The sequence below is a fragment of the Desmodus rotundus genome, chromosome 12, assembly GCF_022682495.2.
Source record: "Desmodus rotundus isolate HL8 chromosome 12, HLdesRot8A.1, whole genome shotgun sequence".
NCBI lineage: Eukaryota > Metazoa > Chordata > Mammalia > Chiroptera > Phyllostomidae > Desmodus > Desmodus rotundus.
The window spans coordinates 46,245,839-46,273,807 of NC_071398.1; the positions used below are offsets into that span (position 1 = coordinate 46,245,839).

A 27,969-nucleotide genomic window follows, 5' to 3' on the forward strand; every position below is an offset into this window, starting at 1 on the left:
ATTATTATCCCAGTTGTTACGGGGTTTGAGAAGAAAAGAAAGCCACAACCATCAATCCAATCGCCACTCATCCCTAACCAGGGAGAAGAAAGGCAGTAGCAGCTTACGGAGGAGATTCACCTTTACTCAATGGAGAGGAACTTAAGCAGAAGCCATTTGTCTGCACTGGCAAGGGGGCACTCTTGTTTTCTTCCTGGAAAGGGAAAGTGGAGTTACAACGGAGCTGTCACCTGCTGGGTACCCGGTCCGCCGCTGCCCCCGCTGCAATCCTGGGACCCATGAAGCTTGCTGGGGCCATTCCCCCCACGGTGCCAGGGCACTGGAGCTGCCCCTCCAGCATGGCCATTGTCCGATTTATTATAACTGCTTGTGTTCTTCAAAGTAGGGTGTCCACGATACTCGGGAATGTGGGGAAAAATAATTGGAACATTTAAAAAAAAATTTAAATACAAAAAAAATTACAACTATAAGAAAGTGGTTTTTTTTTTTCTTTCTTCTTTCAGGAGGCAGCCAATGGTGTCTCTTTCTCACATAGATGTTTCTGTCTGCCTTCCCTCTCTGTTGAATGAGAAAAAAATAAACCTTAAAAAAAAGTAGGGTGGAGGGAGGAGGGTGGATGCCACAATTGCATCTGAATTGCACTCCTGAATCAGTGTTCCCGGACAAGTACTTTCTTCCTCGGGACAAGACCTTGGGACCTAGAGCCCTAGAGCCTTGTAAATTACTCATACAACTCCATTATAGGTAGATGAGAGGATGCTCAGGCGGAGTTTAAGCTTCCACAGATGGCTCAGACATAGCAACGACTTAGAGTATCTTTGTTTCTGCTCTTCAATGCGCAGCTGCTAGAGATGGCAAGGGGATATAAGAAAGTTTTAATGTGCAAAATAATAGGTATATCCATTGGAAGTGCCAAGTACACGAACACTTTTTTCTGTAGTATTTATTTTTAGAGAAGGGAAGGGAGGAAGAGAGGGACGGAAACATCGATCGGGTTGCCTCTCAGGACTCCCAACTGGGGACCCAGCCTGCGACCACGGACCTGACCAGGGTTTGAATTGGCAACTTTTTGGTTTGCAGAATGATGCCCAACATACTAAACCACACCAGTCAGGGCAGAAAATTTTTTCTTCTGTCAGTTGTTCGGCCCCTGCCAGGACCTCCTACAGGACAGAGAAACATCATTTTTGTAACCCCTAGGGCCAGGTCAGGGTCTGTTATGTAGCAGGGGCTCCACAAATGGATGTTGAATGAATAAATGTAGGTAAGATACAAACTACTCCTTACTTTCTAGGGGGACTCCGGGCCTCTCCCCACCCCCTACATTCAGGTGGAAGGAGGAGTCAGATATGGGTCACAGATGAAGTATCGCACAAAGGCCAGCGCTGTAGGGGGCAGAGCTTGTGCAGAAGCCAGTGAGGTTGCTGGCACCTCCCTCCACTGGCTTTATCTGAACATCACCCAATCTGGCCCCAGGTGATGGTGGGAGGAACGCTTGTGGCCCTAAGGGCTGGTGACTGGTGACCCAGCACATCACCTCTGACAGGCTCTCCCACATGCTCCTCTTCTGCCATGAGTACCACAGGGACCCAGGGACTTGAACCTGTGTGTATGAGTGTGTAAACAATGGACTGTTCAGTCTGCCTCGCTTCTGAGTTCCAGACACACAGCATCCTGCCTCAGTCTTCTGGAACCTGTTCTTTTTAACCCAGCTTTCTCCTTTTAAGTTATCCACATTAATGGCAGCTCGTATTTTTGTTCCACAGAAAATTTTATTTTATTTAGGAAAGCAACATACAGTTCTAGGTTATTTCAGAGTGCAGCGAGGTGTAAAGACAAACGAGAAAGACACCTGGGATACAGCTGGTTGGCTTCTGCCTTCTGGACACCGTGGATCTCCCCGTACCTGACTAGGCTCACTTTGGCATCGGGAAGTTCAGAACCAAGTCTGTGGCTGCCTCTGCCACCGTCACCTGTTCAGCAGGAATTTTGTGGATTAACGTTTCATGCTGGGTTTCATTGCTGTTGTTCCTTTGTTCGATAAATATGACGGGGATTGTGCTAAGAACACAGAGGGGAGCGAGAGGCACCCGTGCCCACAGGGGCTCACAATCTAACGGTGAGGCAGAGAAGTAAATAGTCAGCACAATATGGGGTGGCAAGAGTCACCAAAGGCACAAGCTCCATGTGACCTGGGGACTGCAGGACGATCATCTGACACAGCTTTGGGGTGGCCGAGGTGAGGTCTAACAGAGAGAGACAGGGAAGCTGAGGAGGTGTGTCCCCCAGGCAACATGAAGTCCCCCGGCTCGAGTCTGACCCTTTTTCAACACCTCATTCAAGCCCCTCATCCGACCTGTCTCCTGTGAAGTTCACTATCGCGCTGTTCTAGTCACGTGTCACTTTGCATGGGTGGCTAATGTCCACATCTTAGACCAATCTGCTGTCTCCCAGCCTTACTCCTACGACTACGTGTTAGACAGAGAAGCTGCCCAGGGAACCCTGGCGGGGAGACACACGGCTCTCGGGAGAATGGGCACTTCTCCAGCACTCGGCTGGAGCAAGCGGGATGAAGTGGATGGCTGCAGTGGTAGAAGGGTCGGGGACACGTGAAAGATACAAAGACAGCACACCTCCCAGCTGCTGCCCGGACCAGAGCACTCAGAATACTTCCACTTGTTAATACGAAACGTCAAATCACAAAAACAGTTCTCTCAACAGCACAATTGTTTGAAAGAAACAGACCATCAGACAACTATTTCATTGCAAACAAAAGCTAGACAGTAACTGTGCATCCCCCCAGTGAACACCCCCAGAACCCACGGGCCCTGCAGCCAGCCTTGGGCTCAGTCGAATGTGATGCGGAAGCTGCGCTCCTGCTCCTTGCGCCGCCCCTCGCACACCTTGGTCACTTCCTCCACCTTCCTCTGCAGCAGGGCCGAGTTCTGGTCAATCCACTGCAGGGAGTCCATGTGTGCATTGAGGATCTTGCAGATCTGCTGCAGTGGGTCGCTGGTGTCGGCAGGGCCCCCGGACGTGTTCAGGTGCTCTATGATGTCCTTGAGGTCCTGGGCCATGCGCTTCAGCTGTGCGTCGATGTTCTCGGCCAGCTTGTAAGTCTTCTCGCGCTCCTCATCGGCATGCTGCAGGTAGACGGTCCCACTCTGCTCCTTCACTGACTCCTCCAGTGGGCTCAGCAGGTCTTCCAGCTCCTTCTGCTGTGACAGGATGAAGTCGAGCTCTTGGTCTAGCCTCTTCTGGTCCAGCTTCACCTTCTCCACCTCGCGGTGGAGGGCAGTGATCTTCTCCCCGTTCTCGATCAGCGTGCGGTCCCAGGCGTTGACCTGTGTGGCCTGCTGCAGGAAGTGCCGTTCCTGGTCCTCCAGCTCCAGGCTCCACTTGTTGATCAGACTCTCCAGCTGGGCGTAGGTCATCACTGGACTGGTGGACACCCCACTGGCTGCACTGGGGCCAGATGGAGCAGTTATGGTGGTGGGCGCACTGCTGGTGATCCCGGCTGGTGCCAGGGGTTTTAGATTCAAGGCAAAGCTGCTGCTGGTGGTGGCAGCGGCAGCAGTGGATGTAGCTGTGGATGTGGTAGAAGGGGCCTTTAAGCTGAAGCCCAGCGTTCCAGTCCCAGATGTTCCAGCTGTGGTTGCTGGGGCACCAAGGGAGAGCCCAGTGGTGGCAGATGAGGTTGGAGCAGTAGCTAGTGAGGCAAAGAGCGTGGGCCCAGCACTGGAGGTGGCAGCAGTGGGTGCGGGAGCAGCTGGCTGTGTGGCTCCTGCTCCCGTGGCTGCCGGCGTGGCTGGAGTGAAGGCCAATCCACCAAGTGTTGTGGGCTGGGTTGAACTCCCCATTGAGCCAATGTTGAAAGTGGAAGTCCCCCCAGTCTGGGACGTGCTCCCACCTGTGAAGGAAAAGCCCCCGGGTGTGGTGGACGGAGCAGCAGAGGAGGTGGTGGAGCCAAACACAAAGCCGGTGGATGCCGTGCCCTGGCTGGAGGTGACGGTGCTTGAGATGGCGTTGGTGAGGGTGCTGCCTCCAAGCCCGAAGCCACTGGGTTGGGCTGTGGCTGAGGTGGCAGCCGCATTGCTCAAGCTTAGCTTTGGAGCGCTGATCCCTAAGGAAAATCCAGTTCCTCCTGCGGCAGGCGTTGTGGTTCCAAAACTGAACGCAGAGGTCTGGGCTGCTGGTGCTTGGGTCGTGAGCGAGAACAGGCTGGTAGACGGGGCGCTTGCTGCGGGCTGGGACAAAGTCCCAAAACTAAACCCGCCAGTGCCAGATGTAGAGAAAGAAAAGCCAGTGGCAGGGGTGGTTGTCGCTGTCTTTGCGGTGCCAAACGTGAACCCGCCTGTGGGGGCCCCGCTGCCTCCAAAATTAAACCCGCTCATGGCTCCTGACTCCGGTGGCAGCAGCTACTCCGGCTCCCAAAGCAAATCCGTCAGGGTCTGCAACCTTGGGGAGATTTTTAAAGCAGAGGAAGTGACAATGATCAGATGGCAGTTTCGGAAAGGCAACCTCACTGGCATGGTGGAGCGCGGTTTGGAGGGCGGTGGGACTGGACAATCCTAACATGCGGCCACTCCCTCTTCCTAACCAGACTCTGCTAACTATACCAGGAAAGAAGGAGCCGGGGTCAGGCGCTAGGAGACAGAGGTGCTTGGGCCATGCACTGCCCTGTTCAGCACCAGCGGGAGCCCCACTGTTGTGCACTGCGACTGACCTCAGCCCGAGGAGGCAGCCAGATTCGAGGAGCTGCTGGTGAGCGAGACCAGAAGCACACCAAACGACACCTTTAGGACCTGCTCCCCAGGTGTCCCTGCTGACTGCCAGCGGGAAGGGAGCTGGGAATGTTCCTTTGCGCGCCCTTCTGGACCTCACAGAAACGGACCCTGGAGAGCTGAGCTGTACAGCACCTTCATCATTAAGGAGGACCGAGAGTATGCTGGAGTGATGCCTACCCTTCTTCTAACTCAGGGGTGGGCATGAGACCCAAGTGCTCAGAGGGCGTGGCCATGGTGACTGATTCATTCAAGGAGACATGGAGACCCCACTGGCCAACTAGAGGCCTCCCCTGAGATTTCTCCCCATGTGTCAGAAGGCAGACGGCCTCCCCCACCTGCAGGTGCAGGGCACACAGGATGTGCACCCGGGGCACCCCACCATCCTCTCAGCCACCACCAGAGAGAGTGATGGGGCAAGGGGAAGGAAGACAGAGCAAGTCCCCACACCATCCCCATTCAGGTTAAAATGACCAGATTTCTGTAATTTTTAACTGAAAAAGCACCGAGCAGAGCCATCTGTTAGCTGAAAAATCAACGGTTGGTTGCGGAAAGGGTCAGAGGGTGCAGGGACAGAGGCCATTTGGGGTCATGCGCTGAGCATCCATGGGTTAAACGATGGGCTTTCAACGTCATCATGAGTGTGCGTATAAAACAGAGCAGAGGGACAACTGACTGGAGAAGAGACCACGAAATGATGCTAGCAGAGATGGGAGTGATGTACTTTGAACTTGGAGACAGAGAAAGGGGTCATGAGTCAAGGACTTCACGTGGCCTTTAAAAGCTGGAAAAGGCCAGGACAGATTGTCCTCTGGAGCCGTGGGAAGGAGCCATCCCCACTGACACCCTGGTTTGGGCCCAGTGAGAGGAATTTCAGACCCCTGATCTTTATAAACTGTAAGAGAACGGGAGTGCATTGCTTTAAGCCCCTGAGTTTGTGATGGTATGTGAGAACACCCGCAGAACTAATACAGCTGGGAGGCAGCAAGTGTCTGATAAAAGTGACGTGTAGCCTTGCGGCTCCCTAGCACTGATCTCAAACAAGGGACAGCATACTTCTGAGGCTCAGTTCCATCACGAGGAAAGCAGGTGGCAGCTACAGCGCTGAGGTGTGGCCGACAGCCGAGCACCAGTGAGGGCGCTCCCTGCCACTGCTGCCGTACCAGACACACACCCACACTGTCACTTTGGGCAGGGCCCTGGAAGCTGGTGAGGGAGGACTGCAGGGAAGAGCTAACTCAGCAGCAGGCCCTGTGAGCGCCCAGCTGTGGCTGCGTGCCTGGCCCTGTGCTACGGGCACTCCTCAGCTGGCTTCCCAACCACTTACCAGGGAGGCTGGGATGCTGGCCCTGGCACACAGATGGGGGAGAGGGACTCAGATGGGAGTAACTTGCCAATTTTCATCCAACAGCGGGCCCTGAACTCCAGTTTTTGGACTGCAAACCCCCTTTACTCCTCCAGGTGGGTCCTAGGGAAGAAGACCCCCTTTGGGGCATGGCTGCTGTCCTGTACCCCAGCTGCCATCCAACACCCCCATGTTATTTTCCCTTTATCTAAAACAGCAGAGGTAGTTCAGCCTCAAAACTGTTCCCTGTTTCAGGCATGAAGGTGGTCTCCAGACACCAGGAAACAATCTGAGTTTGAATTCTGCTTCTGCCACTTACTAGCTGAAGGTCTTAGAGCAAGTTACTCCCGAGCCCCTCTACACCTCAGTTTCCCCATCTGTAATGGGAAGGACAAACCCCTCCCACTATGAAGAATAAACAAGATCATGACTGAGAAGCCAAGGGCCTGGCTCAGAGAAGATGCCCACAAGTCCTGTTTCTTCTTCCCTCTCCTTTTTAATTTTAATTTTTGTTTGATTTTAGACAGAGAGAGGAAGGGAGGGTCAGAGAAAGGCGGAGGGAGGGAGACAGAGAGACAGGAGGGGATTTATTGTTCTGCTTATTTATGCGTCCACTGGGGATCAAACCCACAACACTGGCACGTCGGGATGATGCTCTAACCAACGGAGCTACCCGGCCAGGGCTCTCCCTCTCCTCCTTCAGGCTGTTTTATTTTTTTAAGTTTCCTCAAGTTAAGAGAATCCTCATCCTCTCCTAACTTGAGTAAGAAGAAGCCTAGTATAGCTACCACCCCTCCCAACTTCCGCCTCACCATCTGTCTTCCTCCAGGAACCCTGTTTTTGGCGGGGTGTCTCCTCCACACAGCCATGTGCTTCTGGGAAGAGGACTCCAGGGCTCCCCGTGATACCAGCGGGTCTGCTCAGTCCATGCCAGCAGATCTCAGCCCGCTGCCTGTTAGCACCTCCTAGGAGCACTCAAAAGGCACACCGACCACAGCCAGACGGACGATGGCTGTCCCACTGGGGGCAGAATCCTGGCCCTGGCGTGTTTACAAAACTCATCTGAGGGTTTCTGAGAAAGGCCTCTTCACTCTCGGGAGGCCACAGCAAGTGTCTGAGGCCCCAGACCCACAGGCCCCCAGCCCTGTACCAGAGTCCTTCTCATGTGAGAGGACACACCTGTCATAGCAGAGCCACCTCAAGTTCAAGTTTGTTGTTAGCAGCCACCCACGGATCTTAGTTCTCAGGTCCTCAGCCCCCTAGAGCTTTTGCTATTAATAAGTTGCAGCTAAAATTCTCTAGAAGAACGTTTATAAAAAAGTCTTTGCTTTTTATACTATTAAAAAACCGCAAGAAAAACCACCTTCTGTGGTGGCTTGTCTGTTTCATGGTCTGTCATTTACTAAATGCCTCATCGGTTTCCCACCCCAGATGCCAGGGACTGATAACGGCAAACACACATCAATCCTGCCTCGGCCACCCATGTGCTTTAGATGCGTTATTGTTCACTCGCTCCCAAAAGCAGGTCCATCTGGAGCAGGTCCGCTTTACATACCAGGACAGTGAGGCCCAGAGAGGTTACTGAGCCCCGGCCTCTGTCCTACAGGCAGTCAGAGACACAGCAGGCATCAGCCTCAATACTAGGATTGCAGGCAGGGGCAGGGCTGTGTCAGAACTGGGAGCAGGGACAAGGCTCTCACCCTGGCCCGGGTTCCAGGAAACACATATCTAAGCTAGTGTTGAAGGATGTAGGACCCACCAGGAGACGGGGAAGAAGGGGCTGGTGAAGGCAAAGAGGGAGGGAGGCTGGAGCCGGGGTGTTTTGGGGGCCCAGTGGCTGGGAGTGGCTGGAGGGAGTGTGTGTGCAGTGGAGGGTACTCAGCGGGCCTGGGCTGTCCACACCCTTCGCATCCCAAACACAGGACTGGCCCATGATGGCTCCTGGGAGGGACGCTCCAAGTCCTTGGAGTGTCCTACCCGACAGAGTGTCTTTAAGGTGAGGCCTTGAGCCACGTGGTATGTCAGCCTGACCCTCTGGAAGGGCTGGAGACTGAGTAAAAAATGTGACTGACTTTTAATAAAAACCCTCTCCACAAGGCTTGCCTCGTGGAAAACAGTCTGTACATGGTCACACATCGCTGCTGGCAGGATTGAGCGCTGTCTGTGTGACTCCCTTTGTGCTGTGTGATACAGGGGGAGGAGCTGGCAGAGCCACGAATGCCACGCTATTGGCTCAGACACATGTGCAGGGACGCACTGAAGAGGCTGGAGGTGGATGGCTGGGGGTCTGGGTGATGGCCTGGGCCAAGAGCTCAAGGTCTGAGCCAGACAGAACTCTGGGCACAGGGGACAGAGAACCCCAATTTGGGAAACGTATACGTTTGCACCGAGATAAAACAGAGTGATGGTCTGCAGGATCTGTCCCAGTTAACAAAACCATCAACAACTAGACCTTCTGGAATTTCCCACAAATGCAGCTGAACAAACACACGCTATCATGAGCTCTGACGTAGGCTTTCTTACTTTTACCAAAGTGGTGCGCTTTCCTACAAGAGAAACTGATGGCGCTGCGGGAAAGCAGGAGGAACAGAAACTGAAGTGTGCTTTCCTAGAAAAAGCGGAGTGCGTGCCTGGGCTGGCGCTCGGCGGGACAGCCACAGCTGCAACCATCTCCAGCTCACCCACGAGGAATCCGAGGTCTGGGGGGAGGAACTGCCGCAAGGTTCCACATTCACTCAAATGTTTCAAACCACATCTGCCTGCCTCCCTGGCTCAGGGACGTCAGAGAAAGACCCACCCGGGATTCTGACCTATACACACAACCCGTCCCAGAGCCAGCACCCGGGTTCTCTGCTGTCATCTCCAGCTTCGCCCAGGTCCATTTGCCATTCCAACTCCTCACTTTAGTATCTACTCTGTACCATAGTGACGACACAGAGGAAAAAGGCCCATCTCCCAAGATGCAGTTAGAGAGTAAACAAATTCTTTGCAGTACAACGTTTTTTCCTTCAACAAATACTTTTGAACACCTGCTATGTACAGGAGCTGTTTAAGGCCTGGAAATACGGCTGTGAATGAGAGAAGACCCTGTTCTCACAGAGCTTACAGTCCAGCAGAGAGGAAAACAACAAATGTTCAAATAAATCACGCATCATGATGTAAGAGGCTAAGTGTGGGGAACAAAAGAGAAAGTAGGGGGACTTCCCTACAAGATGGAGGTGTAAGTAGACACCTTCGCCTCCTTGCGCAACCACAGAAAGAATTACAACCAGATATCAAAACAAGTAACACCCAGAACTGTCAGAAAACCAGCCTGTATGAAGTCTGACAAGCAGGGATTTAAAGAAGCCACATTCAGACAGGTAGGAGGGTCTGAGTCGTGGAGAAGCAGTGTGGCAGGAAGAGGGGGTGGCAGAACAGACGGTCCCACATTCACGTGTGGTGGACAAAATCGGGAGGGACACGTTGGGAGCGAGTGATCCCAGTCCCAGGATAGACAGCACAGCCCAGGGAAGATAAAATCCGTTACCTCTGGCTGTAAAAACCAGTGGGGGTTGGGGTGGAGGAAGAAAATGCTTTATTTTTGCCGCTTAAAGGGCCCAGACAGACTTAGAACATACGCAAACCCACCCACTCTGGGTTTCACCACCAGGGCAGCAGCTGTAAGGATGCCAGTTGCATATGGGAAGTGGGTGAAATGACTGGAAACGGGGCAAGTGCTGGACAGACCTCCGGGAGCCAGGCAGTGGCACTGTCCCCTCTCTGAGCCCTACCCCAACAGAGCCACAAAGCTGTGAAGCAGTTGCCCCGCCCTGGAAATTACCTAAGGTTCTGCCCCCACAATTTACAGGTGACTTTTCTACAATAGGCCACACTACTAAGACAGGGAGTAAAAGCAGCTCTACCTAATTCACAGAAACAAACACAGGGAGGCTGCCAAATTGAGGAGACAAAGAAATATGGCCCAAATGAAGGAACAGAACAAAACCCCAGAAAAAATACTAAATAAAATGGAGATAGTCAACCTATCAGGGGGCAGTTCAGAACACTGGTGATCAGGATAATCAGAGAGCCCAGTGAGTATGGCAAAAGCATAAGGGAAGAAATGAAGGTTACACTAAGTGAAATAAAGACAAATCCACAGGGAACCAACAGACAAGGGAAGGATTTTAGGTTTCAATTCAATGAACTGAAAGAAAAGGAAGAAATAGACAGTCAATCAGAACAGAAGAAACAAGAATTCAAAAAAAGAGCATGGCAAAAGAAGCCTCTGGGACATCTGCAAATGTGGCAACATCTGAATCATAGGGGTGCCAGGAAAAGAGGAAGAGCAAGACATTGAAAACTTACTTGATAAAATAATGAAAGAAAACTTCCCTTAATTTGGCAAAGGAAATAGACATATAAGTCCAGGAAGCACGGAGAGTCCCAAACAAGTTGGACCCAAAGAGGACCACACCAAGACACACCATAATTAAAATGCCAAAAGTTGATAGAGAATCTTAAAAGCAGCAAGAGAAAAGCAGAGAGTTACAAAGGAGTTCCCATAAGACTATCAGCTGATTTCTCAAAAGAATCTTTGCAGGCAAGAAGGGACTGGCAACAAGTATTCAAGGTGATTAAAAGCAAGGACCCTGCCCTGGCAGGTGTGACTCAAGTGGATTGAGCACCAGCCTGTAAACCAAAGGGTCACGGGTTTGATTCCCAGTCAGGGCATATGCCTGGGTTGTGGGCCAGGTCCCCAGTAAGGGGAGTGTGAGAGGCAACCACACGCTGCTGTTTCTCTCCCTCTCTTTCTCCCTCCCTTCCCCTCTATCTAAAATTAAAGAAATAAAATCTTAAAAAAAAAAAAGTATGACTGAGGTTTTCTGGGCCAACAGGTTGCCGAGGGCATGGCACAAACAGGCCACCTTCTGTTCAGTGGTGGCTGGGGCAGCAGGCTGTGGGGAGGTGGGGTTGGGGGCTGGTCACAGAGGCAGACTGCCAGGCCAGTCCCTCTATGGATGACAAAGCCATGATGCTGATTCCCTTCCTGACCCCGCCGCTGCCCTTCATCCGCTCCCCCCAGAAGCTTCAGTGACCCTCCCACAATGCGGCTCATCTACTGGGGCCAGGGGAGCTGCTGTCCCCTGTATCCACTCCCTTCTTTTGTAACAGAAACTCTGTTTCATCCAGGGCAGTAACAAGGGCTCCACGGTGGGGCTCAGAAATATGAATCTAGGTTAGCTAGTCCGCTGATGGGCCGGGAGGAGCTCTGGGGCAGCAGGCCTGTAGCTGTCATCAGTAAGTCCAGACTGTGGACTTTATGTGCACTCCAAGGACAGGGGGCTTTGCCTGTCCTTTTCTGTCAGTTGCCTGGCAAGACACGGCCTGTTAGCTTCTGTCCCTGCTGCTCTACTCTTAGCCCTGGGATCTCAGAGTCTAGGTCCATCCCTGTGCCTCAGTCTCCTAAAAAAATAAAACAAGGACTAGAGCTTGTGAATCATACGGTCTTTGTGAAGAGGAAATGATCTGATCCAAGTCAGGTGCTTGTTTTATTAGTACATGTATCCTCAAGGCCCAGGAAATGTTAACTCATTAATGAAAGTTCTGAGGAGTGACGGGAGCAAGTGCTCCCGGCATTCCACCCAGAGCCACCTGGCGGCACTGTCGACAATGCTGGCGCCCAGGAAGGACAGGCGCTGGCTCTGTGGGAACTTTCCCCCGTGGAATTAACTATTTAAGACTTGGAGGAAGGGCAACGATGGGCTCAGACAGCCCAGAGGAGAGGGAAGGGGGTGGGGGCAGAAGAAAGTGAGAAGAGAAAAAGGGGAAACCGGGAACTCCCTGTCTGCTGCCTGAAATGACCTCCTCTGTGCTGTTTCACCAATAAGTCCAACAGAACTCCTTGGCTACTCACCAAAGTCCACCAACTGTGCTTCTTAAACATTTTTTTTTTAAAGACTATTTATGTTTAGAGGGGAAGGGATAGAGGAAGAGAGGGAGAGAAACATTAATGTGTGGTTGCCTCTTGCTGCACCCCCTACTAGGGACCTGGTCCGCAACCCAGGCATGTGCCCAGACCACAAATCCAACTGGTGACCTTTTGGTTCTAAAGTTGGCACTTAATCCACTCACTAAGCCATACCAGCCAGGGCTGCTTCTTAAACACTTTTATCTCTTAAATCTGTTCCTCAGGGAACAGATGAGCTCAGGGAGCCCTTCTTTCAAGAATGGAAATCCACTGATAAGTAACAATGCCCTGCTAAGCAGATCTTAGCTAAGGCAGCTGTCTCAGCTTTTCCAGGCTGCAGAGACAGCAACACAAAGGTCTAAAGGCGGGCAGGAGTGTGATGAATTATGTTCTGAAAGACTCACTCAGGCTGCTGGGAGTTGGGGGAAGACTGGAGGGAACCAGAGGTGGCCTGGGCTCTTGTGCCCGGCTCTTCCATAGTCCATCCCGACTGGTGGGCATGGCCAGCCCTGGTGCAGGAGCCTCAGAGAAGGCCAGAGCTCTCTAAGCCAAATCAGCAGTGTGGAAGCCTCAGCACTCACCTCCATGTAAAGGCTGCTCCTCCTCCACAGTACAAGGTGTCCCCAACAGAGAGGGCGGAATGGAGATGCCCGCCTGGGACTCGGGTCCTAACTTCCTCCAGGCCCGTTCCTCTCGGAGGACCAGCACTCACCGATCTTCCAGGTATAACTGACTTGCATTTAAGTATTCAAGACCCAAGAAGAGGAGATGGAAAAAGAGGTGTGTCTGTCTGTCTGCTCCTCAGGGCGAGGGGCCATGAAAAGCCTGTTGTGCTGCCTGCCTTGTTCCCCCTCCTGGCCAACCCCCATGAAGGGACCCTTCCTGGGTCACTGCAAGATTAGGTGCTTATTGTTTAAACGCCTAAATGTCACTGGTACTCGTGGGCTCTCAACCTTCTCTCTCCTTCCTTCCCTTGAAAATACAGTCTCTACCCTAAGAAGTCATTTCACACCTAATTAGCAATTACAGTCTCCTTACTGCTCGTGAGGCCCTGAACTGTACTCAAAGGAGCTCAGGTGGTGGGACAAACAGCAATTTTCCCCACGGGAAAACAAATCAGGTAAGACATGCATAGAAAAGTTCAAAAACAACCAGAAGGGGAGATCTTAAGGAAGATTCTAGAGTCGCCACTCTTTTAAAAAATTCATTTTATTTATTCTTAGTGAGGGGGACGAAGAGAGAAAGAGAAATATCAATGTGTGGTTGCCTCTTGTGCACCCCCCGTTGGGGACCCGGCCCACAACCCAGGCATGTGCCCTGACTGGGAATCAAACCTGCAACCCTTCGATTCACAGACCGGCACTCAATTCACTGAGCCACACCAGCCAGGGCTAGAACCACCAATCTTAACATAATGTGACTGGAAGAGATCTGAAGAATACTGTGCTGCTGGGCCTCTACTTTTTATGCCAAGAACTGCTCTGTTTCTGTGGCTTATAGTCAAAGACTACGTTTAAATTTTATCTACGCAGTTAATACTTCAGTCCTTTCTTTAAAATACTGTTTTGAACATTACTGACAGAGCTAACTAAGATCCCCTTGGTCACTGCCCTCCACCCTGGTCCCCACACCCGTAAGGACATATTAAAAGCCGTTAAATCAGTCCATTGTACGCCTACCCCACAGCTGACTTACCCACACCTCTACCGATGGACATTTGGGACACCCCCAATCTCCCTTTGTTGTAAACAACACTGCAACAGGCATGCTCACACACACCTTCTTGGGCCTTCAGATGGTGCTAATGAGCACAGACATTTTTCCATGACAGGGACCCAGAAATGAATTTTGGGTTACTAGGGACTTCCAAATTGCCCTCCAACCCACCAGCACCTGAGATTAGGAAAGTTCCGCCGATCGGATACACCAGCTGCATTTATGAAAAATTAATGATAACAGGATTAACCACTTAGCACCCACTGTGTGCCAGCACGTGGTGGGTAATTCGCAAGTATGCCTCATTCATTCCATCAACAAACATCCACCGAGACTGAGGACAGAACAGGCCTTGTGCTTGGCAAAGACAATACACCCTGGCCACCGCCCTCAAAATCCCCAAGTGTTATTTAAACACGATCAAATGTCACAGCGTTATTCACAGTAGCCAAAAGGTACCCTCATCACCAACCACTCTGCTTCCATCAGCCCACTCCGCCCCCACCACCTCTTGCTGACCTTCATACCCACCTAAAGCACTCCTGCCTCCGGACCTTTGTCCTTGCTGCTCCTTCTCCTAGGAACACTCCCTCCTGCCCCAAGATGTCCCCATGGCCCACTCCCATACCCCCTTGGGTCTTTGCTGAAATGTCACCTACTCAGTGAGCCCTTCCCTGGCTAGCCTTGGGACTCAGCACCATCTGAAATACAACCCGTCTGGTTTACTGTCTGTCCACACATCAGAATGTCAGCTCCTCGAGAGGCAGGCTTTCTGCCTGTGGCCTCCACTGCTGTACCCCCAGTGCCTGTAAGAGCTGCTGCCGTCGCAGGCCCCCTGTCGAACCCTTGCCGAAGGAAGAAGTGGATCCGGGGGCTCCTTTGTAACAGGCCCCCTTTCAGTGCTTTTCGTGTACTAGCTGGTTTAGCTCTCACTCCTCCACCTGAGGAAGGTGCTCATAGTATCTCCCTTTGAGAGTTAAGTGACTTGTCCAACAGCAACATAAATGTCAGTCAGGATGAATGCGACAAGGTCTTTGCCTTCACATAATTCAGTTTACTAAGAGGAACAAGAGGTAAGTTATTGACAACCTGGCGGACCCTGTGGAAGAGCTTTGATTAGAACCTCCTGGAAGCCCCGGGGAGGATCACGGCAACCCTCCCAGAGGAGGAAGGGATGTTTTGAAGGCTGTGGAAGAGTCGCCATATTTTGCTGCATATAATGCTCTCCTGTGTATAACATGCACCCGTGTTTTCGGCCCAAACTTTCAGGAAAAAAAAATTATTCATTAAAATTTTTTTTTAGTATGTCAGTAGTGGAACGATCCACCCTTTTTACTTGCAAAAGGTGAACAGAAGCCTACTGTGTTTCTCTAGGACATTTACAAACAGTTTTCTTCACCTTAAGAAGAAACTGAATAAAAGTAGATGTCCACTTGTTTTAATTTTTTAATTCAATTATTTATTTACATTTAGATACTTGTGTGTGTTTTTTTGGTATTATAAATGAGTTTTAGCATTTATTTTTGAACATACTGTGGTACAAGAAATTTTATGTAACAAGTAATTACAAAACACAACAAAAGATACAAGGTATTTCAGGCACTACCCATGTATAATGTGCATCTTTATTTTCCCTCAAAAATTTGGGCAAAAAAAGTGAGCATTAGACACGACAAAATATGGTAGCTAGGGCTAGAAGGGATCAGATCAATACCTCCAGGCATAAGCTGGGACGGGCAAGGGCCTGCTGCCCAGGGGAACGGTGTTAAACGCCCAGTGTTGAAACCACCAGATGCCGAAGATACACAAAGGCGGGAAAGATGCTCAGCATCATCAGCCATAAGGAAATGCAAACAAAAACCACAATGAGAAACCAGGTCACACCCACTAGGGTTACTGGAATAAAAAAGATGGACAATACCGAGTGTTGGCAGAATGGAGACTCTGAACACCTCATTCACTGCTGGTGAGAATGTGAAATAGGCCAGCCTCTTTGGAAAACACCCTAGAAGCTCCTCAAAAAATTAAACATAAGAGTTACCCTATAATCTAGCAATTCCACTCTGAGGTACTTCCCAAGAGAAATGAAAATATGTCTACATAAAATTTGTATGTGCACATTCAAAATAGTCAAAATGTAGAAACAACCCAAATGTCTACCAGTTGAAAAGTGGATAAAATAATAGGCAAATCTACAGACAGAAAGCAGAATAGTGGTTGCCCAGGGTGGGAGGACTGGGGACTGGGAAGACTGCTAACGGGCATGGGGCTTCTTCCTGGGGTGATGAAAGTGCTCTAAAACTAGACTGTGGCGATGGGTGCACAACCCCGTGGATGTACTAAAGCCCACTGAACTGTACACGCAATAAATGGATGTGAACGACAAGGTATCTCAACAAAACCATCAAACAAACCAAGCGAGCATGGGATGCTGGGAAGGGGCTCAGAGGACAGAAGCGGGGCTGCAGAGGTGGGCCGGCGCTGGACAGAGCGGTTTCTGCAGACAGGAGCGTGCTTTCGTCTGAGGACAAGTGGCCTGGGGAAGAGGAGGCCTGGTTGAGAATGGGGTGGGAAGGAGACTGGCGTGAAGCGCTCCTGTCGGCCAAGAGGCCATCAGGGGCCTTCACAGGAAGTGAAGATGGGCATGGATACAGCATCAACACCTGGAGAGAAAGTGCAGTAGGAGTGTGCACACACACACACACTCGCTCAAACACAAGGGCACACACAGGTTCTCCCTCCCCAGCTGCTCTCCCGCAATCAACACCAAGTCCCAGGCCACAGGCTGTGATATCAGTGGGGGAGGGAGGGAAAAGTCTCAGCCAGGTTGTAGCAGAGATGGTTGCCAGGGAGATGGTTTCTCTGGGATCCAGGTGAAAGCCCCTAGAGGCTGGTACAGGGTGGCTTTGGTTCTGAGAATCAGAAGCAAACACTGCCCTTCTTATCCCTGGTATCAGCCACACTCGAATGTTCCAGGACTTTCTGTGCCGGGCCCTGCTGGCAGCGCTTTACCTGCACTGACCCACGACCTTACGAAGTGGGAAGTATTAGCAATCCCATTTTACAGATGAGCAAACTGAGGTCAAGAGAACTTAAGTAACTTGCCTAAAAGTGCACAGGTAGTTAGGACCAACCCAGGCTGTCTGGCCCCAGAGTAAGCTGGGGCCTCATGAGCCCCTCCAGTGAGCCATTTTTTTTACTGTCCCCCAACCCCCCCGATCATATGCCATGTCCAGCACCCCCTTCCCATTCTCTAATGACACCCCAGGTCATCACCATCACCTTCCAGACTAGTTTAAGTCTCACTCTCCATCCAGTTCAGGGCTCTCCGCCTCCCCCAACTTGAGGCTGGACTCCTGGAGGCTTGGAGTGAAGAGTGACATCAGCAGTTCTTTCCCATCCACGCCCTCAGGAATCCCTTCCTGCTCGGGGCTGGGGCAGGCAGGAGCGCAAAGGGGTCCTGAACTCCCCAGGCTGAGGCACAGGGCTCTGCTGGGTACAGACCCTCCATGTTCTCCACGGGGCAGTCCCCACATGCCTGCGGAGGGGGGACCTTGGGTGCGTGCAGGGTTTTCGCCCTGTGGTTCCCTGCCTCTGCTTCAACCTCCCTCCCTTGCTGCTCTCAGCTCCCACTATGACTGATCATCCCAGTGGGTGCTGGCTGGGTTTGAACTCTGCTATTTTCCTCTGTGCCCAAGTCTCCCCAGAAGTGTGTCCATGGCCCACACATGGGGAAGGGGGCCCAGGCTACCCCACCCCTGGTCCTGCTTCTTCCCCCGCTCCCCCTGCCCTAGGGCTCTGCTGCAGAACTTAAGCAAATGCACAGAACACCGACATCCTGCGAGGCCCCTCTGACCCCAACGGCCGAGACAAAAACGAGATGGTTGTCCAAAGCACAGAAAAGACCAAATGCTGATGGCTGCTTCTTAACTAACCACAGCGTTAGCTCCACACCTTCCTCCACCTCTGGAGGAGATAGATAACCGTGATGGACTTGTCCCTGCTTCCCTAAACCCCACCCAAGGTCACCTAACCCAGCCCAGCTCCTTTAAGTCCTAACACCCCCTTACTCAGCCACCTCAGATCCCTGTGGTGGGCGGCCTGCCTAGCTGCCAGGTGCAAGAAACTCAACTTGCTCAACTGTATGTGTTCCTGGTGGCCTCTGGCTGGGGGCGTGGCCAGCTGCTAAGGGACAGGTCGGGTAGTAAGGCATCAGCCCCCCTTTAGCAGGCACCCGACCATCAAGGACGTTTCTCTAGACAGCGCCTTCCCCGCTCCCCACAAAGAGGATCCTCTGGACTTTATGGGTCTGGGTCAAGTCTGATCAGACCCTGTCCCTTTGCAACTGTGGTCAGTTCAACAGAAGGTTGGGACCCACAACTGGAATCGGGAGGGCTGGGTTCCTTTTGCTCTCTGCCTTGGGCAGGGAGAAGCTCCTATCTGGGGAGGGGGAAGTCACCGAACACAAAGGTCAGGGACTGCCCGTGCAGCCTGAGCCTATCCACACTCATGGTTTGTTAGTTTTTCTCTGAATCACTTGCCAACCTTTAAAAACTTGGTCTTGCGGGAATATCTGTGAAGTCAGAAGCTTGGCACCACTAGGCTGGCGCTGCTGCCAGGCCCCTGGCGGCACCTGTCTTTTGGGCGGCCCAGGGCTTCGCTGGCCTGCGGGTCTGTGGGGATGGCTCACTACCCGAGCCAGGCTCCATTCTAGGCCTTTCCACTATTCTCTCTCTGGCCCTCACTTTGCTGATGAGGCCACAGCAACAAGGGGGTATGGTATTGTGCTGGAGGCCAAGGAGTGGTAAGTGACGGCACCCTGAGCTCCAGGACACTACAATGTCAGTTACCTTCAGGTGGCCCTGTGCTTTTCCTATAGCCAGTCCCCACGGGTACATGCAAGTGGGGGGACCCCAGTGGTAGCCCCAGCATTTAGAAACTGAGGCTCTAAGAGGGGAGGTGTGGTAGGCTGGATAATGCACCCCCCCCCCCCCAAGATGTCCACATCCTAGTTCCCAGAACCTGTGAATATGTGACCGCACATGGCAAAAGGCATTTTGCAGATGTGATTGGGTGGCCCTAACACAATCACAAAGGTCTTTATAACGGGGGCAAGGATAGCAGAGGAGGAAATAGATGTGGCTATGGAAGCAGAGGCTGGAGTGATATGAGGAAGGGGCCCGAGGCGAGGAATGCAGGAGGCCTCTAGCAGCTGCAAAGGGCCAGGAAATGGATTCTCTCTGGGAGCCTCCAGAGGGAACACAGTCCTGTGGACCCATGTTACATGTTTGGTCTCCAGAACTGAAAGGGAGTAAGTGTTTGTTCTTTGAAGTCACTCAGTTTGTAGCAGTTTCTTGCAGCGGTGAGCACAGAAGCGAATAGGGAAGAAGACCACTGAGGGTGCCAGAGCTGGCACAGCAGCTCAGGGCCAAACTAGGTGCTAAGAGCTGTGGCTGCTTCTGCCTAGGGAGGAGCAGCCGGAGTGAGGGGAGGGAAGGGGCTCCAGAGGACTCTGAGCCGCTGGGCCATGTGGCAGACTATGCTCTGGGCTGCCCCTTCCCTGAGTGAACTGGCCTTGGCCTTCCTTCTCGTTTGCCAGGACATCCACCTCCAACTCCTGCCCCCTTGGCCTGCATAACCCAGACACCTGCCCTCGTGCCTCTTCAGGGACAATGCTACTGAACTCCCCAGCCTCTGTGCATGAGCAACTCATTTAAAAGTGAGCTGATGTCCACCGAGGCTGCAGCAGCACAGGGCTGGGGGCTGTGGGGAGTGACGCTGGGAACGAGGGTCCTGACCCGGCCTTCCAAGTGCTCAGGTTAACAGCCATGGACACAAACATCTGTCTGTGAGGCAGCTGTGAAAGCAGAACCAAGTGCGGTGGGGACGGGAAGAGAAACAAACGTGTAGAGATCCTCCAGGTACTTAAATGCCGGGCTTTACGTACATCATTTCACACAGTCCTCCCAGCACCCCAAGCCTTAGAGAGAAATAACTAATGTTCATAACTAAGCAGGTCCCGTTCTAGCAATTTCGCACTCACTGATCTGCTTCCTTAGAAGAACCCTATGAGATGGGTCCTCTTATCCCCACTTTATGAATCAGGGAGGAGGTGCCACTGGCTAAGGGACCCAGGAGCCGCGGAGATGGGATATGAACCTAGCAGGCTGGCTCCAGAGCCCTCGCTGACCCACTCTGCAGAAGGCAGGTGAAGCTGAGGCAGAGTAAGGACCCTGTCTGTGCCTCCAGCCAGGACTAAGTGGTGTGGGCTCAGGATGGGAACCTGGATCCATCTGATGCAAACTCAGTGCCCTTCCCATCATGGCAGACTGTCTCCTGAGTTGGGAAAGCAGCGAGGGGTTGCTGCAATAGTACAGGTGAGGACGGCTTCCCCTAGGGCAGGGGGGATGGGGAGAAGCAAGTCACAATCAATAGAATTTGGCACCTGAGCAGCAGCAAACCTGAGGCGATGGCTCAGGCTTTGCCTGGGCTGGGGGTCAGATCTAATAGGAGCCCATAGACTCTCCCTGGGGCTTGGTGTAAAGTGTTGAGGAGGCCTGGGCTCCAACTAGCAGTGTCATTATATAAATGCCTTTCACCTCTCAGGGCCTCAGTCTTGCCCCCTGCAAGACCAGTGGGTGAGACTCTAGGATGTGATGATCCTTCTCGGCGTAGCCTCTCGGATTCCCAGGGTCGCGCACAGGTGGCTGCTCCCCTTCCCCTGCCACACCCCTCCCTTGTTGTGCTAGTCCTCCCCCAGATCCAGGGCTCTGCTAACCTGGAGCCTGTTGCCTGGCGTGCCTGGGGCCCCGAGAGAATTCCTCCACTCCCCCCGCCCCCCCCCCCCCATCAAAGAGCCAGGGTGATGCAACTTGCCTGCAACTGCCACCTCACTCCCCAAGGCAGGTCCTTCCGAACTGACAAAAAGTCCCCAGCAGCCCCACCTACTGCTTCAGAGTTGAAAGGGCTGGGGGACCCAGACCCTGCGAAGATGGGGGAGGCTGAGGCATCTGAGTCCTAGAGGGGCCACAGCTCCGAGTCAGGGGTAGGCACAGATGCAGACTCAGGGTGCCAAGACCTGGGCTCACAGGCAGCCATTGATGACCTACCACTAATAAATTAGAATATGCTTGGAAGGGCTAGAGAGCTAAGTGTGAGAACTGGCACCCACATAGCAGGACTGAGTCAGGCTGCTTGGGTGGGGAAGTCAGCACCAGAGCTGGGTGGGATCTAAGAGCTAGAGAGAAAAAAGGTACAAGGGACTGGGACAGGGGTACCAAGGTCCCTCCCCCAATGTCTTCTCAGTTTGCACACACTGCACACAGCCAGCAACATGATTCGCCTACAGAGCAAGTTCATTTCCAGTTATTAAAAAATATCCTACCTGACCATCCATCCTCTCAAGACCCATAATCCCAGCCTAAGAGACAAAACCAGACTGAGGGGTTTTCCATAGAACACTCAGCCTGCAGCAGTCATGGAAAACGAGAAAAGTCAGGGCAACTGCTGCAGACCAGAGGAGGCTAAGGAGACATGATGACTAACCCGAAACAAAAAAGTCTACTGGGGAACAACCAGCGAAATCAGAATAAAGTTGAAACTTCATTAGGAGAAATGTACAGATGCCGGCTCCTTACCTGCGACAAATGTACCACATTAATGCAAGATGGCAACAGTGGGGGAAATTAAGTGGGGGGCATACAGAAACTCTGAATTATCTTTTTTGCAATTTTTCTATAAACCTAAAATTCCCAAATAAAAAGTTAAAAAAAAAACCACCCTGGTCCCCATGCATAACCTAGAGGCTCTCAGAGGTGTGTGTAACTGTGCCTCCTTACTGCCAGCAGCCTGTCCAACACTCCACCTGAATGCCACCCCCCCACCCCCCTGCTCAAATCTCTACAGATAAGTAGGAGGTCAGTCCTTAAAAGGCGGGAGACCAGTTGTAGCTTTAAAGGACTAACTGCTTAGCAATGGAGATAAAACACATCCACCTCAATAATAACCACCCCTTCTACAGCACCCTCTGCGTGCCCCGCACTAGTCTAACTAAGCGCTTGACCTGGATTTACTCATTTAATCCTCAAAACAGCCCTAAATGGTAGGTACTATTAATGGCCTTATTTATTTGTTTGTTTATTTAATCCTCATCTGAGGCTAGGTTTATTAATTTTAGAGAGGAAGGGAGAAAGAAAAACGTCAATGTGAGAAAGAAACACCGATCCACTGCCTCACATACATGTCCCGAACAGGGATCGCACCCGCAACCTCGGTATGTGCCCTGACTGGGAATCGAACCTGCAACCATTTTGTTGCAGAGGACAATGCTCCCACCAGTTGAGCCACCCGACCAGGCCTTTTTTTTTTTTTTTTTTAAAGCCATGAGGAATGGAGGCACAGGGAAGAGAAACGGCCAGTATCACACAGCTAGTAAGTGGGGTACAAACAGGGTTTGAACCCAAACAACCTGGCTCCAGAGTCTAGGACATTAACTGTTGCTCTGTGATGCCTAGGTAATAACGCAGCCCCTACCGACTCAAGGAAATACAGAACAAGTGCCCAACACTGAGAGAGCAGACGTAAGCGTTCTAAGGGAAAGAGGTCAGATCCTCCTGCCGGCTCAGGGAAGGTGGAAGAAGCCTGCACATCTTTACTCCCCACGTAACTCTCAAGATTAGGGTTCCCCCACCTTCTGTGGGTTTTAATTCAGTCCCATAACCGCCATACAAGTAATGACGGTTGAATTCCAGGTGTAATGCCCTGATGTGGCTGGATGCAGGGTGAGAAAGAGAAGTTTCTGCGCCAGAGGGAAGGCCCACGGGCACTTGGGCTGGTGGAGGACCCAGTGCACAGGGAAGGCCTGGCTAGGAAGCTCCCTCTTCTAATAAGTGGATGTACAGATCTCCCTGTGTTTGTCAGGATTGTGAGACTAACCCAGTGGAGGGCATCTCAGGAAGTCAGGGTGAGGAGCAGGGGCAGAAGAATGAACCAGCGGCCCTGACAGCGGTGCCGTGGCCAACGGCTGAGGGAAGGCAGGAAGCAAAAGGAGAAAAGGGCAGAGAGGGGGCCATGATGCCTGATTCCCTGCATCCCTGGGTCAGGATGGGGCTGAACACCCAACATTTGGAATGGGTGAGGGTGGGGGTCGCTGGAAATTGCCACCTTGGAGGAGTGAACGAGACACAAGAAGGGTCTATCAGCAGGCGTTGGTTGGTCAAGTGTCTGGGGCTCTCACGGGGGTGGGGGTGGGGAAAACTGGGCCCCAGAGTTTCTATTAACAATAATATACATTGAACAGACATGAATGAGCTGGGCTCTGAGTGTGGGGCTTCACAAGCATCGACTGATTTCTTTCTCACCGACAACTCCATCACGTAGAGTTGATTATTCTCATTTTACAGACAGTTCCCGATCTGAGGCCAGAGGGTTTCAGTTATTTGCCCAAGGCCACCACAGCTGGTCTGCGATTTGAATGGAGGGCGGGATATGACTCTCGCGGGGCTCCAACCCACAAAAAAGGTTCTCGGAGTAAGATGGAAGTTGGGGAATGAAGACACCAGCGTGTGGCTGGCCGGAAATTCGTGAGGCCGAGGAAAGTAAATGGGAAATGAAGCAGTGCTGGTCTCAGGGTCAAAGAGCAAAGGGGCCGGAACCACTATCAGAAGGAGGGAGATGGACCCCAGAGCACAGGGAACGGAGAGCCAGAACCTCCGGGGTCAGAAGAAAAAGGGGACTGGATCCCAGGTCGAAGAAAAGAGAGCTCCGAATTAGGCCCATCTGCCGGTTGGGGCCTCCGCGGGGCGGGGCGCGGAAGGATTCGGACGGGCGGTGCTGCGCCGCCCCCCGGTATATCTGTCTATTGTCCCCCGGGCCACCTCATTCCCCATCCTCACAGCACGTCAGATCACGATCTCTCCTGCCGCTACCGCGACACCAGCTCTGCCCGCATAGCCCCGGCCATGGCTCTGTAGTCGCGACCCCTCCGCGCCCCCTGCCCCTCTCTGTGCTCACCACGCCTGCGTTCTCCGCTCCCACCTTCTTTCTTCAGCCGAGGCCGCCGCTGCCTTTCCTTTCAGCAGCCATGGAGTGAGTAACCGTTCGTCCCCACCGCTCCAACTGCCTTTCCCGCCCTTTAGAAGCTCGCGGCCTTCACGACCAGGCTTGTGGGGGTTGGGGGTGGGACGAGAGTGAGGGATCACGGTCGCGCAGGCGCAGAAAAAGGAAAGCGGGCGCCGGGGCGAGGCCGAGCATGCGCACTCGGCCTGACGGTGAAGGAGGGTTCTTAATTCCAGAGAATGTTGGGGTGTAGAGACGGCGCGGGTGTGGTTGCGCCGGCGCATTAACAACCCTCGGAGAGGGTTTTCCACCCCGTCCTCCTGGAACCATTCTGTCCCCTCGCCGTTGCTCCTGCGCCTCAGCGCACCAGAGTCCGTATTTACTTGTGAAGGGCTGGCTGTAAACAGCTGCACATGCGCAGTAACCCGCAAGAGGGAGGAAGTGAGAGAGCAACGGGACGGTCCTAATGGCTGAGCATGCGTTTTGGCCCTCGGCGAGGCAGCTACAGATGGAAGGTTGGAGGGTGTGGGAGTTGTACTCCGCTGGTCCCCTCCACCCTCCGTGCTCCACATTGCTTAGTTGCACAGCACAGCTTCCCTCCCTTTCATTCAGGCGTTTGCTAGGGCGGGTGCTGGTTTAGATTGGGCGGAAAGAGGGGCTTAGAGACAACCTGTTAAGGATGGGGTGGAGCTAGGATAACAGCCGTTGCGCAGGACGGGGCTTACGGAAGCCATTGTGAGAGGGGGCGGGGCTAAGCGAACATTTCTGATGAAGGGTGGGGCTCTGATTGGAGAAAGAGGCGGGGACTAGGGGATCATCAGGGAGGGGCGGGGCCAAGATAAACAATGGGGCGGGATTTGGAGGGACAATGCAGGTCATTGCAGAGTTCTCAAAGGAAAGAATGGGATTTGAATGGATAACATTGAAAGGGCAGGGCAGTGGGGGTGGGGAGGGAATTCCCTTGGGAACTGAATTGAGATGGAACCCATGGAGGGGGTGGGGCCTAATGGAAGGATTCTTAGAGACAGAGGTGTGGCCTGAAGCAGATTACCCTGGGATTGACTTCTTTCATGATGTAATATTATGGTGTGGGTGGGAGGTGCTAAAGGAAATTCCCCTGGGAGACCATTAGGTTTCTGTATTGGACAGATCGGGTGTTGGGAATTTTGGAGAAAAGTAAATCAGGCATAAAGAGAATTCCCTTAGGAGTGGATAGGGCTCAGGGATTTGGGGAAAGAAACGACAAATTTAGAATTCTGAGAGGGCAAGGTGGAGCCCCAAGCCCAGTTGGGAGAGGGAGGAGGACCCTGGGGATATGGGGTTGTGGCGTGTTTACCCTGTGACTTCTGGTGGTGAGTGAGGCTGGCCTGTGACCCCACCCACTTTTGTCTCACTCGTGTAGGTCCTCCACTTTCACCGTGGTGCCTGTCTTCGCCCAACTGAGCAACATCCAGAGTCTCCTCCCAGCTATTGGTGCAGCCTCCTTCATTGCCATCTGTGCCCAGCGCCTGTGCTGCAGCCATGTCGCTCCTGGCGACCCTGGGGCTGGAGCTGGACAGGGCCGTACTCCCAGCTAGCGGCCTGGGCTGGCTCGTAGACTATGGGAAACTCCCCCTGGCCCCTGCCCCCCAGGGTCCCTATGAGGTCCTTGGGGGAGCCCTGGAGGGCGGGCTTCCAGGGGGGGGAGAGCCCCTGGCAGGTAAGGGCAGGTGAAGAATGTGGGTGGGGTGGGCTGGGACATGCGGGGAAGAGTAGAAAAAGGAAGAATTCATTCATTTATTCATTGGATAAATAATTGTTGAGCACCTGTCATATGCCAGGCACTGTTTTAAGTACTGGGGATATAGCTGGGAACAAGACTGACATGATCCCTGTCTTCCTGGAGCTCGCACCCCAGTGGGGAGGCAGACAAGACAAATTAAATGATGAGGTATTGGGATAAGTGGGAAATGCTTAGTAGCTGACCTAAAAAATGACAGTGGGGACCTAGCTTAGATTGGGTAGCCAGGAAACCCTCACCAAGTGGGTAACATTTTGGCTGAAGCCTAAAAGGATGGGAAGGGAAGAGCTTTTCAGGTGGAGAAACAGCATATGCAAAGGCCCTGAGGCAGAAATTACTTTCTTCATTAGTGTGCCTCAAATGCTTGGAACATAGTGGGTTTTCAATAACTAATGAATTAAAGATGAAGCAGGGTATGTTGTGTATGTGATACCTAGTTTGCTTTTTAAGATAAACTTGAGAGTAAACCAGAGAAACTATAGATGTAGGTTAATCAGTAAAGAGGATGTTGGAATGATTGAAGAGATGGCTGGTTGACTGCTGTTTGAGTCATTGGTTGGTTGACTGGTTCGTTGATTGGTTGGTTAATAGGGTTGATTGATTGGTGGCCTGATTTATTTAGTTGATTGGCTGGTTAGTTGGTTGGTTAGTTAGATGTTTGATTGTTGGTTGCTTGCTTGACTGGTTTGGTGATGCATTGGTGGGTTGGTAGACTGATTGGCTGGTTGGTGGATTTACTCGATGAGATAAATGAAGCAAACAGGAGTGGGCACCCAGCTGGGTGGAAGACCAGGAACTCAAGGAACTCTGTCCTCCTCCAATCCCCCAGGTGATGGCTTCTCTGACTGGATGACTGAGCGGGTTGATTTTACTGCCCTCCTCCCTTTGGAGCCCCCCTTATCCTCAGGTGCCCTCCCCCCACCGTCCCCACCCCCGCCTGACCTAGAAGCCATGGCCTCCCTCCTCAAGAAGGAGCTGGAGCAGATGGAAGACTTCTTCCTTGATGCCCCGATTCTCCCACCACCATCCCCATCGCCACAGCTGCTGCCACCACCACCACCACCGGCACCCTCCCTTCCTCTCCCCCTCCCCCTCCCTACCTTTGACCCCCCCCAGCCCCCTGTCCTGGATACCCTTGACTTACTGGTCATGTACTGCCGCAACGAGGCTGGGCAGGGGGATGTGGGGTTGGCTCCCCTTCCCCCGGCACAGCAGCCTCCTCCTCCTCCTCCACCTTCTCGCCCGGCCCCCTACCCCAATCCTGCCACCACCCGAGGGGACCGCAAGCAAAAGAAGAGAGACCAGAACAAGTCAGCTGCTCTGAGGTACCGCCAGAGGAAGCGGGCAGAGGGTGAGGCCCTGGAGGGTGAGTGCCAAGGGCTGGAGGCACGGAACCGGGAGCTGCGGGAGAGGGCTGAGTCTGTGGAGCGGGAGATCCAGTACGTCAAGGATCTGCTCATCGAGGTGTACAAGGCCCGGAGCCAGAGGACCCACAACAGCTAGATGGGCTGGGGCTTTGGGCTGTAGGGGGCGCTGTCTCTGTCTCTGAGGCTGAGGTGGAAGAGTCCCTCTGTCCTCCCTCTGCCTCCAGCTGCTTTCCAACCTCCCCCCTTTCTCTCTCCTTTTATCGTTGTGTCCTCTCTTGTGTGTTTCTGATTTTGCCCCCCTTCTCCCTCCCCAGAACCAGGGCATGTTTGGTCTTCTCAGGTGACAGCTGAGGGACCGAGGCCCCGGGGAGTTCAGGGAGCAGGGGAGAGCTTGGAAACCTGGTCTCTGGAACAGCGGAGTGAGGCCTGGAGGCTGTGCAGAATGACCGCAGACGAGGGCAGAAGGGCCCCCTGGGGAGTAAGTCAGGGAGGGTGTTAAGAATGGCGCCCATTTAATAAGCAAAAGAAGCAAGCCAGGTGACCCTGGGAATTACATTTGGTCAGGGAGCCCAAGGGTGGCCAAGTTCACAGAGCCGGTGGCTGTGGAGGTGGGGGCGGGGAGCAGGCAGGGTGGGTGTGGCCATAGTGGGTGACTGGGTGTCCGTTTTAGCTCTGGGGGGAGATCAGTGTTTTGTGAAGGTGCTGGGGCAGGGGCTGCATCTAGGCAAGGGAGGTGGGGGGAGTGATCCTTTGGGGGCTTGTGGTGGAAATAAAATGAGGAATTTCTTCCAGTCTATGTGTCTTGTCTCTGAGAGACGTTGGAGAACGCCAAAGACAAGAATGATAATAAAGAAAATAACAGATAATACTTATGGTCAGGCCCACACATGTGGCACACGGCCAAGGCCAAGGCAGGACTGACTGAATGGTAACAACACAACACCCACTTTTAGATTCAGACCCTTAAT

The 27,969-nt window shown here is 52.7% G+C and overlaps 2 protein-coding genes and 1 non-coding gene across 4 annotated transcripts; 1 reads left to right on the forward strand and 2 right to left on the reverse strand.

Annotated features, from left to right (window-relative positions):
• Window positions 1-1,733: 1,733 nt before the first annotated feature.
• On the reverse strand, window positions 1,734-23,947 carry NUP62 (nucleoporin 62). Of its 2 annotated transcripts, none has more exons than XM_024566386.4 (2): window positions 23,810-23,947; window positions 1,734-4,458 (listed from the first exon to the last, which is right to left on the reverse strand). In XM_024566386.4, the coding sequence occupies exon 2, from the start codon at window positions 4,392-4,394 to the stop codon at window positions 2,847-2,849; it is 1,548 nt and encodes a 515-aa protein (XP_024422154.1). In that variant the 5' UTR covers window positions 4,395-4,458; window positions 23,810-23,947; the 3' UTR covers window positions 1,734-2,846. The 2 variants fall into 2 exon arrangements, with proteins under 2 accessions (XP_024422154.1, XP_045056244.1); XM_045200309.3 differs by lacking the exon at window positions 23,810-23,947 and adding an exon at window positions 12,664-13,093.
• Window positions 15,101-15,230, reverse strand: LOC112310250 (small Cajal body-specific RNA 24). The gene has a single exon (XR_002975363.1). It is a non-coding gene; the product is annotated as a small Cajal body-specific RNA 24 (non-coding RNA).
• On the forward strand, window positions 23,749-27,792 carry ATF5 (activating transcription factor 5). The gene is made up of 3 exons (XM_045200310.3): window positions 23,749-23,884; window positions 25,257-25,553; window positions 26,464-27,792. The coding sequence occupies exons 2-3, from the start codon at window positions 25,376-25,378 to the stop codon at window positions 27,135-27,137; spliced, it is 852 nt and encodes a 283-aa protein (XP_045056245.1). The 5' UTR covers window positions 23,749-23,884; window positions 25,257-25,375; the 3' UTR covers window positions 27,138-27,792.
• Window positions 27,793-27,969: the final 177 nt, after the last annotated feature.

Coding starts and splice junctions, on each gene's coding strand:
- ATF5 (XM_045200310.3), top strand. CDS start 25,376: ATGTCGCTCCTGGCGACCCTGGGGCTGGAGCTGGACAGGGCCGTACTC. Junction 25,554..26,463: donor GGGGGGAGAGCCCCTGGCAG/GTAAGGGCAGGT, acceptor CCAATCCCCCAG/GTGATGGCTTCTCTGACTGG.
- NUP62 (XM_024566386.4), bottom strand. CDS start 4,394: ATGAGCGGGTTTAATTTTGGAGGCAGCGGGGCCCCCACAGGCGGGTTC.